This window comes from Solea solea, chromosome 1, assembly GCF_958295425.1.
Source record: "Solea solea chromosome 1, fSolSol10.1, whole genome shotgun sequence".
In the NCBI taxonomy this organism is placed as follows: Eukaryota; Metazoa; Chordata; class Actinopteri; order Pleuronectiformes; family Soleidae; genus Solea; species Solea solea.
This window is the reverse complement of record NC_081134.1, coordinates 46393309-46409946: the sequence shown is the minus strand read 5'-3', so window position 1 is coordinate 46409946 and position 16638 is coordinate 46393309. Positions and strand designations below refer to the sequence as shown.

Genomic DNA, 16638 nt, shown 5'->3' with positions numbered 1-16638 from the left:
ACTTAATAAAAGTGAATATTGTCTTTTCTTTCCTTTAGATGAATTATTGTCTCAGCACTGCAATGGTGGTCGGCATTTTTGTGGCTTTTGACAAAAAGTGTTACACGTCAACATCCAACCTGCCAGCGCTCATTGCACTGCTTCTCCTCTATGGGTAAGACATATTAGTTTATTGATTGATTGATTGATTGATTGACAGCTTTCTTCATCACCAAACTGGAGAATTGTTGTGTTAAAGCATCATTTCATCATTTCAGCTGCACTTTGCAAACTATTTACATATATGAGGTAAATATAAATAAAAACAAACATTTCCATCAGTTCTGAGCAGGACTGAGGTTATGTTCAGGACATCTATTTTATATTTTAGTTTTACAGAAATGTCCAGTTAAATCTGCCACATTAATAAACTTTTTCAACCATAACATTTATAATGACACTGATCTCAGTGTCATTATAAATGTTTTAAGTTTCATGAAGATGTGAGATATATATTTAGATTTATACGGAGCTGCTAAAGTCTGTAATGCTTTGGCCTGATGGTGAGTCGCTTTAGGTTCACAATATACTCACGGAAACCCTGTATTCATGTGTAGTATTAAAGAATATGTAAATGTATATTAGTGAGTAGCAAGGAGGACATTAACACAGGACACTTTCTGTGTCTGTCTGTCTGTCTGTCTGTCTGTCTGTCTTCCCTTGCAGATGGTCAGTGACACCCATGATGTATCCTCTGTCTTACGTCTTCAACATCCCAAGTACAGCGTACATCTCTCTGTCCTGCATCAACCTGTTCATAGGCATCAACAGCAGCGCCGTCACCTTTGTCCTGGAGCTTTTTGAAAACAATCGGGTGAAGACTTGTCATCAATATTATTATAGAATAGTTAAATGTGCAGAATTGGACATTTCACTCATCTTATATCAAATTTGAATATATGTTCTTATTTGGGTTTTAACATAAATATGTTTGCCATTTTTCTTTAACCAGTAACTAGCTTGTAATTGTGTTCTCGCTGCACAGTAAGTTATTAATACCAATGTTTTATCACAGACGGTGTTTTCACTTTGAAAATGACTTGACTGAATTTACAGTGACTGATATCGTATCATTTGTGCTCTGTGGGGGAAATGTGAATGTTTGAGTGTGAACAATCGTGTTTCCAGTCTTTGCTGATGATCAACGAGTGGCTGAAGAAACTCCTGCTGGTGTTTCCTCACTTCTGCCTGGGTCGAGGACTCATAGACATGGCCATGAACCAGGCTGTTACTGACGTTTATGCCAGGTTTGGTGAGTATCATCATCATTCCAGTGCAAACAATGCTTGACCTGCTACTCCTTTATACCCCATTTACATCTGTTTTACATCTGTTTTACATCTGTTTTACATCTATTTTACATCTGTTTTACATTTCTTTTACGTCTGTTTTACATCTATTTTACGTCTGTTTTACGTCTGTTTTACATCTATTTTACGTCTGTTTTACGTTTTGTTTAATTTCTTATGTACAGTACAATACACCGTTTGAAAGTAAGACAGTTAGATAAAGAAAAAACAATTAAAAATAACCCAAATTATATGAATCAATCAATAATTAATATAAAATGATATCAAATGAAAAGGGTTCACAGTTTCTAATGCATTATCAAGTTGAGGGTTATCTCACCTAATTACCACATTGCTTTATACTTAGTTCTAAAGCTTTATTCCAGCAAAACACTAGAGTTGCATGTGGGGCAATTTGCCTAATTAGCATAATTAGCTCATTATCAGGAAAATGTAGATGGAATGATAATGAAAATGTGCAATTACTACATCTCAACTAGACTTTTTAACAGATGCAGAGAGAAAAAGGATCATGTTTGTTTTATATCATTTGTCAACCTTATTTCTGCCACAACATAATCGACATCGAGAGAAAACCAAAAAGAAACTTCCATTCCTCTAAAGTTTAAGTAATATAAACTTATATAATAAGGTCAAAAACACACTGCACACTTGAACAAAAACAGGTTTTCAAAAGTTACAAAGACACAAAAGAGGTGAAAAGGCTTCGAGTAAGTGATCTTAAACATGCCGGCTAAATCCACAGGGCTAATGATAAACAGCTGAAACACATCAGGGTATAAAGTGGTCGATAAGGAAGGTTTTTTCTCTTTACTGTTTCCAGGTGAGGCGTACACAGCAGACCCTTTCCTGTGGAACTTTGTGGGGAAAAACCTGACTTTCATGGCAGTGGAAGGCTTTGTCTACTTCATTCTCAATCTTCTCATCCAGTACCGTTTCTTCTCAGGCCACTGGTATGAGACATGAGGCACAACACAAATGTTATTTACTGCTTAGAAAGTGCATCTGTCTTGTACTGGAGGACGTTCTCGTGTCCCTCAGGTCGTCACACGACAACCACACTCACATTCAAGATGAAGACGATGATGTGGCGACAGAGAGGCAGAGAATTCTTGATGGAGGGAGCAAAACAGACATCCTGCACATCAGAGACCTGTCCAAGGTAAAAACATGTGAAAGATCATTTTCACTCCACGTACCAAGGGGCAGAAAAGGAGGAATATGCTAGAATATGCTAGAATATGCTAGAATATGCTAGAATATGCATGTGAGACAATCAAACCAACAAACATCATCCTCAGTGGAGGTAATGAAACTGAACTGCAGCCGAACATTAGAATTAAAAAACAACCAAGGAAATTACAAATCAGCAAATCCATTTTCCTGCCCTGATGTCACGTAGCAGCATAAACACTGTTTATTTAGTTTTGTAGAATTGAATTTATAGCTGATTTTTAAGCATTAAAAGAAAATTACATTTTCATTTATGACACAAAGGAAATAAAGCTGCAATATTTATGTACTAGAGAAGGAAACTTCGCTCGATTGACTTGGTGTGAATGAATGAGAGAAGATGAAATGTTGACTTTGACTTTCAAAATGAACGTCTGAATGATAACTGATAACTGACAGATAACTGCACCTTCCTAAAGGTTTGTCACAATGGTTCTCCTGTCACTCAGAGCTTCTGTAAGTCGCTGTGCTGCTGTCGTCACGTTGTATGAAACACATTTGTCTACGTTCTGTATGAAGAGTGAAATGTTTGCACTGGAGAACAACCATCGACGACAGGCGGTAAAAACAAATGTGAAGGTCGTGTGAAAGACTTGAATTAAAGGGGATGAAAGTTCCACTTTTGTTTTAATGAAATGACAGTAACCAGTGCGTCGTCTGCAGTTCATATGAACTTTAAAAAAAGTTAAATATTTCAGAACATATGAAATATTGAAACATTCTGAATGGACTGAATAATGTCCTAATTGAGCTGAACCTTTTAACGTGTGAATGAAGTTTCTATGTTGAAATGTCAGGAACTAGTTAAGAGACAAATGAAGGCAGAATAAGGAGAAGAAACAGACATAATGTCAATGTTGTGGAATTGTTAATATCTATAAGTGAGTTGTTGTTGTGTGGCTTTCTGTGCACAGACGTATGTGGGCAGGAAGAGGGCAGCTGTGGACCGGATTTGTGTGGGAGTCCCTGCAGGAGAGGTAACGTCACTGAGTTCACACACTGATGTATTTATTTCTCTTTCTGTTTTGTGCTGGTGTAACGTGACAGTCTGACTCGGTTAGAGATGCAGATCACATGCAGTCCGTGAGCATGAAGACACTCTGGTGTGTTTTACACAGTGAAGGAGGAAGAACTACAAACACTGACTCTAATTAAAGTCATTAACATTTCAACCACTGTTTGAAGTGTCAATTCTCCCCTTATCCATATGAGGTGTCAGTGAATATAAGATAGCGGAACATTGAATATTTATTCCATATTAAAATCACTAAAAAAAGATGTTTCTCATTTTGCTAACTTGTATATTAAGATTATCTTTTAACATTTTAAAGCACATTTAAGTCCATTTTATTTTTGTTCTGTTCCTCCACGACACAAATGTGAATAAAAGTCAACATGAGTGGACATTTTTAAACACTTCTAGTAGATATTGTTCTTGTCTAACAATAAACATAAAACCTCTGGACACTAGTCACAGACAATAGACTCTCATGGGATAATGAATTAGAAAGATAAGCTAAATAGAGATTTGACATCTCGTGAGAAGTGCCCGTTTGTAAGATCGTGTTGGTTCTGCATACAGGACGACACCGGCTTCACCACCTCAAGCACTGATCATAACTGAACTTATAGTAGGTCATTGATTTTAGTGTGTCCTAATCAATAATCCAACAGTGTCTAACGTCAGGGAGAAGCTTGTATACTTTGCATATGTGATGTTAAACATGTTATTAATGTGATCATATCCATCTAATCTGTCAGTGAATGTTTCTCAAACCTTATTAAAATGGGAGGACCCACTTTTTTGAATATGACAAAAATCACCGCACATTTTCTGCAGAACATTTCTGTAACATTTCATATTCTTTGGAATATTCAAACCTGCCATTTGTAAGCGATACTGTATATGTTTGATAAAAGAATCACAACTTTAAATATGTCTGTGGCTTTAGATCAGTCGACCACTTCACTGATGACTTTTTAACCATATGTCATATAAAGTGTGAGAATATATCACAATGCACCTTAAAGTAAGTACAGATACAGTATTTGCTGATAGATGCAGTGGTGACACAGAGTTTGTTCCCTGTAACAGTAACTGTGAGTCTCAGCTGAGTTTGTTCTTGTGTTAGGAGCCGATTGCTTTTTGTCCCCTCAGTGCTTCGGACTCTTGGGAGTTAATGGAGCTGGAAAGACGACGACCTTCAAAATGCTGACTGGCGACACTGATGTTGGCTCCGGGGAGGCAACTGTGGCTGGTTACAGGTACATGAAGATGAAGATCAGTCATCGTCAGTCCTGTACAACGCAACACCGGCCATGTTCAGGGCTCAAGTGGACACGTGTGTGTGCGTGTGCGTGCATGTGTGTGTGTGTGTTCATTCTTGTCTCTTTTCTGTCATAAACTTCATCATAAAGACCAAAACAATAACAGGCAGAACCTCAAGAGCTTTATGACTAATTTGAATTGGTGGTTATTATGTTAAGGTTAGGGTAACTAACCGTAACTGGTTATGGTTAAGGTTAGCGATGATGACCATATGCATGGAAGTGATTGTAGTGTTGTAAGAGGTATAACTGTGAGAACCAGTGTGCAGTAAGTCCTCTGAAGTCGTGTGTGTGTGTGTGTGTGTGTATTTATATCTTTGTGAGGTCCAAAAAGGGTTAAGATCTGGTTTGGTTTAGGTTAAAGGTTTAGGTTAAGGGTTAGGGTGAGGCAGTTGGTTGTGGTGGTTAAGGGTAGGGTAAGGGGTTAGGGAATGTGTTATGTCTATGAGGTCCTCACTAAGACATAAAAACATGTTTGTGTGAGTGTGTGCGTGTGTGTGCATGTGAGATTTATCCTGTCCACATCTCCAGGTGGGTAAACAATGGAACCAGTCCAATAAAATAGAAATGATAAAGACACAGAAGGTCATTAAAATGTAATCCACTGCCTGAATTAGAATCATTCTGTAATAAAACCCATGTGTTTCTCTAAATAGGCCAAGAAATAAATGAAAATGTAAGCCGGGGCTTAAATGACAATTCATTTTTTGAAGGCCCAAACGAAGGGTAGTCATGGAGCAGTTATTATAATAATAATAATAATAATAATAATAATAATAAAAAACTTCCTTTATAGGTACACGCAGTTGTATGTCGGTGATAAAGCCCATTTCTATTAGTACATAGACATACTATAAAGTAGCACTTTTACATACATGTTTTAGTTTAGTTAAGTTGATTGTCTTACTGACATAATGCATTCCCTAACCCTCTAACCCTCCAATCACAAAAAGCCTGTTCCAGATGTGCGGACTGGACCAAATGTCCTCACATCCTATGGTTTATACATTTGTTTGGTCCTCACAAAGATACACATACAAGAACACACACACACACACATCTCACCTTTCTGGATCAGGCATTTGATTTGTATGTCACCTCCATGAATCACATGATCAGGCTGACATATCACATGACCACCACACATTTCCCCTGTGTGCACTTGTCTCCCACTCGTCTCCCTTGTCTTGCTCGCTGTGAATGACATGTTGTGTCTTTTTCTTTCTTTTCTTTTGAACAGCATCGTGACAGAGATTCTCGACGTACACCAGAACATGGGCTACTGCCCTCAGTTTGATGCCATCGACGAGCTCCTCACCGGCAGGGAGCATCTCTACCTCTATGCTCGTCTCAGAGGAGTTCCTGAGTGTGAGATTCCCAGAGTGAGTCTGACTCCAGCTGTTTTTACACCTCGTCTCAGAGTGTCTCTGAACACAGAGCGCGAGGTTAATGTGGAGCGTCATGTTGTTATTGGGGTGAGCAGATTTGATTGTCAGCGTCAGTGTCAGTCCAAAGTCCAATAAAATGACTTGAACTGGGAGAGACTTGAACATGTCCCCCAGGAGGCAAATGTATTATTAATCATCAACATGCCAGGAAGACAAAGCACTCATCGAAGTCCTTCATTCCTCCTGAGATACACTTGAGATACATCGGATTGTTAACTGACAAATATGCACTTTTTCTTTATTTATTATCATATTTTTTAGTCATTCTTACTAACTTGTTTTATCGTAGCTGAAGGTTTCTTTCTGCTTTCTGCCTTTCCAGTGACTCCTAAAACTGTTTCGTATTTATCTTGTACAGTTGTGGTATATGTGATTTTGGACCGCAGGGATTTATAAAGTTTTCTGTATCTTATAAAATCACTGGATGTGATATCACAAAAGTCATTCTTTTTATAAGGTCTGTAAACCCTATATTTGACCTATAAATGGACAGTAAATGTGCTGTAAACACGTTTTATGTTTTTGAAATGTGCTTGTTGTAGCTCGGTGGTAAATGCATTAGCACAACATTTAATATTTTGTTATCAGCTCAGTTAGGACTAAAAGATAGGTTAGAAAAATTATTAATCAATAATTAGTTATTAATACATCAATAAATAATGATTTTGTAAGTCCAACTAAAACAAAGTAGTATGTAACATTTCATCATGTACAGTATGTTGTACTGTGGGGCAGACCATGTCTTAGTGGAAAGGGAACTTTGCTTGTAACTAGAGGGGTGTGTTACCCAATCCCCATTGTTCCTCATTGATTGGGTTAATTGGACACAATCAGTGGACTCTTAGTCTCTGTCTGACACATGCTGGCCTGGTGCACCACTGTTCCCCCCCCCCTCCAAATGGATTGCATTTAGAATGGCGCTCGACATGCTAACAAGTAGCTGCAAGCTAAAGCCGAAACTGCTAACAACTCACACTCTTAATTCAATATATTAAGAGTGTGAGTTCCTAATATAGAACCTCCCTACAACCATCTGAACCAACACATGGATGGTATCATGCAACAGTGAGGTCATCAGAACCAGAACCAGAGGTAATAGAAAAAAGAAAACAAAACAGAATTTAAAAAGTCAGGTTAAAAGAGACCTAGAGGGTGGAATAAATTGTATCTGATCATAAAATGACATAAAATAGTTCAAATAAATGATAAAGATCAGGTATAAACCAGATTAAACATAAAACATGTTAACTGATATTGATATTAGTAATTCATCAAAGTCATGTTGTCATTATTGTATAGAACATAAAAAGTGATATTAACACTTTGTGTCGAAAAATTAACATTTAAAACACATGTTTCTGCTCCTGCTCCTGCTCCTGTCCCTGTCCCTGTCCCTGTCCCTGTTCCTTGCTCCTGTTCCTGATCTTGATCCTGCTCCCGTTGCCCTCCAGGTGGCAGAGTGGGGCATCCAGAAGCTGGGGCTCACAGAGTATGCTGGCTGCTGCGCGGGAACCTACAGTGGAGGCAACAAACGTAAACTCTCCACAGCGATCGCAATGATTGGCTGTCCAGCTCTGGTGCTGCTGGTGAGTGAGCCAGGAGCTCATGAGCCCCATATTTTGTTTTCAAGGGTTTTAGGCAGAGTTTTATCAATAAAATGGCTCCAATGGATCCAGATGGGAAGCCATATGGGTTGAGTCAAGCTTGGCCTCAAATGTTTAACACACTGGCAGGCAAAAGCTCCATTTAATTCAAGCTGGCAGGAGTGTAAGATCTCAGCCATATGCTGAGCGAGATAAGGAGTTGGTCCCCGTTCATGTCGAATGACAGTGTGTGAGCAGAGAGTCAAGTTTGTTTGTGTTGGTGTGTTTAGGACGAGCCCACCACGGGCATGGACCCGCACTCGCGTCGCTTCCTGTGGAACGCCATCATGAGTGTCATTCAGGACGGCAGGGCCGTGGTGCTCACGTCACACAGGTTCACACACACACACACACACACACAGCTGCTCTGCCACTGAAATCAGCACCACTTTGCTGTGTTGTTTGTTAACATGAATTGATGATTGTTGTTTTCCACCAGCATGGAGGAGTGTGAGGCTCTCTGTACCCGACTGGCTATCATGGTTAATGGGACTTTCAAGTGTTTAGGGACAATTCAGCATCTCAAATACAAGTAAGAGGCTCTGGATGCTCGTCAAGCTGTTCTTCATTTACATCAGAACATTGGGAGTGATGTAACGTAATGTAATGTAATGTAATGTAATGTAATGTAATGAGTGATGTCACCATGGACCGTCACGTTCAAGTTGAGAAGTCGTAAAAAAAACCATGACATATCTTGGGCTAGCCTTTGTTAGCATACAATGCTAAACGTGATATGTTGTGCATAGAACAGCGCAGTGAAAGTAGCATCAGATCTTGATGGACGTTAATATCATGTGTAAATGCACAGATCTGATCACAGAAGATGAACCCTGATGCCGGCTGTAAAGGGGCCTTTGGATCCTTCTGTTCACATCAAAACATGTTAAGCTTGTCCATTGTGGGCTACTGTAAAAACACAGTGGTCCAAAATAGAGCTGACGCTTAAAACTAAAGTATAGTTATTTTAAGACAAAAGAAAATCATTTCCCTTAAATTGAACACACTGGATCTTTGTGACTTACAGATGTCATTCATTCTAATGTGTATGTCATTTCCCTTGTCCAGATTTGGTGATGGCTACATAGTGACCATGAAAATCAAGGCAGCTAAAGTGGGCTCGTCCCCGGAGCTGCAGCCTGTGGAGAGTTTTATGGAGAGCAGTTTCCCTGGCTGTGTTCAGCGGGAGAAGCACTACAACACACTGCAGTATGAGATCGCCTCCTCCTCCCTCGCCAGGATATTTCAGCTGGTGGTGGCCAACAAAGAGAGGCTGAGCGTGGAGCACTACTCTGTCTCACAGACGACACTAGACCAGGTAGGAACACCACTGGGTTTAATGGTTAGCAGGCAGCTTGCTGTGGTGTGTTTGTATCGTTCCTCTTTACTAGAATAGTAATACAAGTGCAGGTTTCAACTTTACTGCACTTTAAATCCACAGAGATCGAGAAATATATCACAAAACCTGACAGACTGAATATCTGACCCTTCTTCTGCCCACTGGTGATTTTACAAGCATGGAAACATTATTCCTGAACTGCAGCAGCAGGAGCTCTGTTAGTTTATTCTCACTGCTTCAGGACATTCACACGTGCACTTTGACACTTTTGCTCACTTGTTTTATGTTGTGTATTTTATTAGTTTTACAAACAAGTTTGTTTGAGATTGAGGTTTTTCTGACCGTAACTGGGATTAAATGCCCTCTGACAATTTACTCACTTATACACAGGATTAAATTCATGTCATTTCCTTTTTAAAACATGAAATTAAAACATTCTGAAGGTCACGCCATACTTCCGTGCGCATGACGCAACATTTCACCATCATGTGTCAGTTCTATCTCATCCATCTTCTCCCGCGTCATCCTCCACATGAGGGTCGCGGGAATTCCTTTTAACTGAACGAGTTTGTCTGTTGTTCAGGTGTTTGTCAACTTTGCCAAGCAACAGACAGCGGAGGACGAGGATGTCGCGTTGTACAGACGAAGAGGAAGGAAGGACGTCAAGATTTCACCAGTGAAGAGGAAAACATAAGACACATGTGTAAATCAGTTAACTTAAGCCTGACACGTGCTATCTTAACTTGAATTCCTCATCTGAAAAATGGGAAAGGGGATATTACTATTCATACATGTATGAATATGTACATATTGTATGTTGTTAAATGACTAATGAAGCACCTTAGCAGTATTAACTTGGTTCAACATTTTATTATCAGTGTTTAATGTTACAATCCAAAACATGTGCTTTCATTTGTTGTAAAGGTTAAGTATTAATTTATCTGTCTGCCATGTTTCATACATCGCCATCTGTGTGAGTACGAATGCTTCCTCTTAAAGGATTACACTGATGAATGTAGCTGTAAATAAAAAGAGAAATTCTGTTTTGTATCCGGCAAAATAAACTTTCAACATGCTTTCTACTCTGTGGCTCTTTGCTGATTTGTATTACACTGACCTGAATGAAGCAGTTCTCCAGGTGTATGTGAAGTGCTGGGTTTCTCATGAAATATTTCAGAGCTGCCTTGCTCCTGTTATATAACGCATGAAGCGACTGTGGGTTATTTGGAGTTGAAAGGATTTTCACTCTGCTGACCTACAATAATTCTTCTGACCTCCACTGAAAAGCTCCGTAAGCTAACTGCGGGTCAGTGGAGTGGCTTTGCTCTGCGAGGGAAGGCAACACTGTGAGTGGCTTATCAAAACCTGCATTTATCACATCCATTGTCCAATTACTGCTGCGAGTGAAGGCTTCATTACCTCAGGCTGCCCACCAGCCTGAATTTCACTGACCACCTCAAGGATGATGTGCTTTACGTACAAGTCGGAGGTAAATGTCCCTTTTTCTCTCCATCTGGACAAAGCTAAGTATAAATCAAAATGTCAAAAGCTAATTTGTGCATAATGTAGCGCCTCATTTACAGCCATATCTGTAACACCTCATATCATTTTGAATTGGTAAACAAATCATTTTCAAGAGATGTTTGGAATATTAATTACAACTTCATGTTATGCATGTTATTTTAAACACATGCACATAAATCTTGACAGAAAGGTCAGAAAATTAAGACCACTGATCTAAACGGTTCATTCTGCTATCTATGACAATGACAGTACATATGACGATTCTTAACCTTCAGCTCCATTAATATATGGTATTAAAGTTCTGTTGATAGATCTCCCTTACATTCTACACACTAGTACTGTAAATAGCACTATTCTGTGACAGCTAATGTCTATCACTGATCTGAAGTCAGTGATGTGTGTCTGCAAGTAAAATAAATCCCTGTCAATCAAAGTCAATGAGGGCAGCAGAGACTCCAGCACGAGGAGAGTTTCCAAACATCCAGAACATCACCATCATCATGTGTCATCAGCGCTGTATTAGGTCACTGAAAATGATTGTTTGGCCAAAGGGGAGATTTTGTAAAGCTGGGTTTTCTGTTTTCACGTGTACAGGAGAACACGGCGCTATGCTCTCACTACAGGTCTGACATGGTCGTTTATTTATGCAGGTTTTAAGCCCTTCAAATGTCACCATCCTTTGCTTTTGCTCTTCTTAAATGACAGTAAACTGACATGGACTGTTAACGGCATGTCACTGTGATCCCTCTGTAATTGTAAAAGACATTTCTCACTGGTTAAAACAACATTCACCCAATTAGCTGTGTAAAATCATTCAAAATAACTTTCACCTCAACCATCTGCAAGCAAAGGCTTCATTAGCTGACTCCCTGCTGCCATGACAGACAGTTATTAAATGATAGAAACATCCTCCGTGTGCAGCAGGAGACGACAAGTGTCATCGAGTCAGTGATCAAGTCATGTCATACATCCAAGCACGGATGTTACTCTCATTAAAGCCTCCACTGGTGCAACACGTCAGTCTAGCACAAGAGCAAGGTTGTTGGTTTAATTGTTTTTAGTTTTTTCCAATACTTGAAATTTGAATTTAATTAAGTTTAATTTACGTTTATTGGTTTGTAGTAAAATCTACTGTGACAAATGGAAATGCAAAACAGCTACTAAAGTAAAGTGTATATGACCTTTGAATTGTATACATGCAAATGTCATTCATTTGCTGAAGGCTAACTAGTTGCTATTATGAACTGAACTAAATTCATAGAAAATCGTTCAACTCATATTACCTTGGAATCTTAAACTTAATGGTTCACTGACAGCAATCAGCTGTCACAGGATAGAGATATTTAAAATTCTAGTGTGTAGAATGTAACGTAACCAGCATGAAAAATCAAGTTACTAGACACCCTTAATATAGCTCCTGTAGGGGGCAGTGTTCCCCCAATACTGTTTGTGTTTTCAGTGAGCCTAATCACGTAAAGTCTGCACCTGTGTGTGCAACGGCATTTCCGGTCAGAGAGGAGGAGAGAGTAGCAAACACGCGGGAGGCGATTAAAAACAAACAAACAAACAAACAAACAAACAAACAAACACAAAGCATACAGTAGCAGATACATGCAGGCAGACCCCGGTAGTCACGGACAGATCCTGGTTTCATCCCGATAAGCTGTTAGCCGAGGATGGAATCTCCGGTGAGTTAGCACATTTTTAGTTGGCTTTTTAAAAAAAAAAAAATGAATATATTGTGCTGTTAGCGTGGTAAAAGGTAATCTATGTTGCTCAATAGATGTCATAAGATGGTTTCCAATGTTTTTCCATGACTTTTGTGTACTTAACATTGTAATTTAAGGCTTTGGAAAAGATCGCTAGCATAATGCTAATCGCTAGCCTAATGCTAATCACTGGCACACGTCGCTAATTCCTTACTGTTGTACCATGTACTAAGTATGTTCATGTTAATGTGTCAGTTAAAACTAAGTTACATGTTTTACAATGAGAAGTTGTATTTCACTTAGTTGTTATGCCATTTAAATCATTCATGTTGTGTTATTAGCCACTGCAATGGGTAATAGTTGGCTGCCATTAACTGCTATAGACGTCACTTTGAACACTGCTCTGAACATAGCTGGCAGCCAATGAGTTAATGTGTGCTATATTTCATTTTTCATAGATATTGCACTATTGTGTATACAAATTGTACATATGTGCACATTTGTGTTTCATTGTTGATGTTTGGTAATGTATGTCATGCGCAGAACTGAGCAAATGTTGAGATCTCATAAAGAAACTGAGACAGAATCAGATGAAGAACCTTACAACTTTGCACTTTCTGTGTAGGTTGGTTTTTTACTAGTCTGATCAACTGTCAGAGAAATGGACAGAGACGACTTAGATGGCGAGCCCAGCCCAGTGAGTCCGAGAGAGAGAGAGAGAGAGCTGGAGATGCTGTGTGGCCACCTGCAGAATCTACTTTGAAGACTCCAGATCATCTGAATCACTCATTCTGAAGACAGATAAGATACACTCACTCACTCACTCCTCACCGAACCGGGTAGTAGACGTAGAAATTGAGTGGACATAAATATAGAATACACACACACACACACACACACATTGGGGATCCCTCTTTTCTTTGATTTATGTTTCTTTTATTTTGTGGCGCCTTATTTTTTGCAATTAAATGCATAACAGCTGTCACTGTTAATGAATGAAAGTGTCACCTGTTCAAATCATAGTAGCACCCACTCAAATTCTAATAGAAACAGTTCAAAATCTTGAGGACTTCCAAGTGTGTTGTAGCTGCAAAAGGGGAACCAACTCTATATTAAAGTACTGTATATGTGTTTTAATATGTCATTACAGTCCCTGTTGGTGTAATGGTCAAGTGTCTAAATACTTTTGTCCATGTAGTGTATCAACAAACATTGAATACAATATTTAAAATGTTGTTTTCACTCATTTATCAGCTGAAAATTAAGAATTGTCCTGTTTTTGTTACCTTAGAATGGACTCTTTAGATCAGTGGTTCCCAAAAAATAATCAGTGACTAGTCGATTATTGAAATAATGGTTTGTGGCAGCCCTAGTAGATATTGAACACATACTAGCCATAAGTATGTTTGTAAGTGTATAATCACTTTAGAATAAGAATAGTTTGTTTATTATAACCTTGAAATAAGCCTCTCTTAACAGAGGCCAAACCAAAGTATTTCACTTTCAGCGGTGTTAATTAACCCCACTCTGTAACTATCATACGATTTGTATTTAAAATATTACAATTGTTCATATAGATTGTGAGAACATGTTATATTTTTTGTACAAACATACTGGTTTAATGAAGAAAACATAGTCAGACCTTATCTGAGTATTGCCACAAACCCCCAATGATGCTATTTCTGAAGAAAAGTTGAATATGACATTATCTTTTAATGTTGTATCAGTGTCCATGTTCCTTTCATATTGACAGATATCCTTTCACAGACTTCTCTTGTTTTGCCGATGGTCCAGTGCAGTCTTACTTTTGCACCGTTTTTTTTTGTTGAGGTCAGACAAACCTCATACAATTGTGGAGAAAGAGTCCCTTCTGCTAAGAAAATTGACCTGAGGGCAGTTGACACAGCACCTGCAGGTTAATAAGCACTTACCCTCCAAATCACTCTGTAGAGTAGTGCTAGAGAATAAACATTTTTGAGAGATCCGGAGATGACCTTGGAAATTCTGAGTTGTTACAATACAAATGAAACTCACCATAAGACCTTCAGCGATGTAGGCACTCTGCATCCAGTGTGGCCCCAATTAACTGATATGGCTGGCTGAATGCCGGTATTGTGCAGCAGTTAAAATTAGGGCATTATTTTATTGATAAAAAATAATATGATTCTTTTTAATTAATTGATTCACTAAGTTCCTTCCCATAACGAAAATGGCACGAAAAGTCTAAGGCCATGTTTAGAAAGTAGCCCAAATCAGATTTGTAAGCATATCCAATTAGAAACAGATTTTCCTGTCCAACTCTTCACATTATCATCTTGTGTACTCCTCCTGCCAGTCCCAAGTCCAGATAAATGGACAAATCAAATCAAATATGCATTTCATCTGCTGTAGCGACCCCTAGACAGAAGAACAAATAATGGTTGTGCTCATATAGTAATGATGAGCTGTCTTCCCATCTTAATATATATTAACATAACCATAAACAAGGATTCCATGTACAAAAACTCCTGGATGCAGACAGACCATGCATTTACTTGATAATTTTTCCCTGTTCCATTATATCAAGATAAGGCTGTGGCTAATGATTATTATACGTAATAGAATAATCTGTCGATTATTTTCTGAGTATTTATTTCCCCATAAAATACCAAGAAATGTTGTACTCAAATGTCTTGTTTTGTCAGTCGTTAATGATTTTTTTGTTAGATAGAGCAAAGAAAAGGAACATTTTCACATTTAAGAAGCTGGAAAAACCAAAAAAACACACAATTAAATAGTGATGATCATTGCAATCCTATATGATATACAGTGTCGTAAATTAAATTGTATTGCAATGAATAGCACACAGCACATATCCCAGAATCACGGCATCATCGACAAAATTGTATTGTATTGAGTCGTGTGTCCTCCTATTTGGTGCTATGGAAATGGCCACCATACCTATGAGGTCTATATACAAAGCAAGTCTGGATGTTATGTTCGATGCCAAACCCTCCCTGAGACGTTCAGTCTAAACCTAAGATTTGAATTCTAAATAATTATAACTAAAGCCCTATTTGATGGGATTAGTTTTACATGGAGAGGTTGTGTAAAGTAATTACCAGAGCTTCTAAAAGAGCTTATTTTAGTCCCATCCAAATGTTTCATGTCTGTAATCATTACCGGATGATGTCAGTACAGATTACAGTATATTTAACCTTGTGTAAAATGGTCTGGAAAAAATACCCAAAGTACTACTTATCCAATGCAAATAGACCAGCAGTAAATACTGTATGTTCAAAAATATTCCGTCATATCCTGTTTACAAGTAGGTATCATGGAGGTGCTTGAAGAAGCATTCAGTTTCACACTAGGCAGTCGGACAAGTCTGTGGCAAACCTTGGGTGTTTTCGGCAAACGATGAACACTGTGAACCAAATAAAGGTCGAATGCACATGTCAGAGGCACAAGAGTTCTGATTGCCTTCGATAAGTTACATATGCACCTCACCAGTAGAATGGTCCCTGGTCCAGTTTTGTTGATGTGTATCTGCTCTTGTGATATTAGAGAGCCACGTTATACTCACATAAAAGGAGGTGGCGTTAATCAATTTGACTCCCTAGATTTCTTGTGTTTTATGCATTAATATTACAGATGTCCTGTGGTAAAATTACATTACTCCACCTACCCATGTAAAACTGATCCCGTCCAAATAGTTGAAATAACTTATTCCTCCATTCAATTTGTCATGCATTCTTTTTTTATTCAAAAGCGACACAATTATGTGTTTAATGTGATCAATCATGATTAATCACAGCCTATTATTGTGATTGACTTTCAAATCGATTGAAAGCACTCGCTAATGCTCCGTCAAAATGTGGCAGTTATCAATGATTTATGGAAATAGGTCTGGGACCAGATCTAGTCTGGGATCCATCTATGAGTGACCCCGACAGTAGAGCATTAATCTCTACTAATCATATCAACAGTGCAGTAATTCAAGGCTTCTTCCTGCCTTTGATCAATTCATATGAAGTTAGTTATGTTATAAAAAGACTTGAATCCATTCTACACTAGAGAGTCCAG

At 38.5% G+C, this 16638-nt stretch overlaps 1 protein-coding gene and 1 long non-coding RNA gene across 4 annotated transcripts in view; both read left to right on the top strand.

Moving 5' to 3' along the window:
- The window catches only part of LOC131453003 (retinal-specific phospholipid-transporting ATPase ABCA4-like), a 37139-nt gene extending 26717 nt beyond the window's left edge, over positions 1 to 10422 (top strand). For all 3 annotated transcript variants that reach the window (XM_058622452.1, XM_058622439.1, XM_058622446.1), the window contains 13 exons: positions 39 to 154; positions 706 to 853; positions 1168 to 1291; positions 2173 to 2302; positions 2391 to 2511; positions 3497 to 3559; positions 4741 to 4847; positions 6151 to 6292; positions 7810 to 7944; positions 8232 to 8335; positions 8441 to 8533; positions 9070 to 9319; positions 9924 to 10422. In XM_058622452.1, coding sequence (XP_058478435.1) covers positions 39 to 154; positions 706 to 853; positions 1168 to 1291; positions 2173 to 2302; positions 2391 to 2511; positions 3497 to 3559; positions 4741 to 4847; positions 6151 to 6292; positions 7810 to 7944; positions 8232 to 8335; positions 8441 to 8533; positions 9070 to 9319; positions 9924 to 10034 — 1644 coding nt within the window. In that variant the 3' untranslated portion in view covers positions 10035 to 10422. The remainder of the gene's footprint in view (positions 1 to 38; positions 155 to 705; positions 854 to 1167; positions 1292 to 2172; positions 2303 to 2390; positions 2512 to 3496; positions 3560 to 4740; positions 4848 to 6150; positions 6293 to 7809; positions 7945 to 8231; positions 8336 to 8440; positions 8534 to 9069; positions 9320 to 9923) is intronic.
- A 1998-nt stretch (positions 10423 to 12420) lies between these two features.
- LOC131451328 (uncharacterized) lies at positions 12421 to 15737 on the top strand. Its single transcript, XR_009236241.1, has 2 exons — positions 12421 to 12552; positions 13199 to 15737. It is a non-coding gene; the product is annotated as an uncharacterized LOC131451328 (long non-coding RNA).
- Positions 15738 to 16638: the final 901 nt, after the last annotated feature.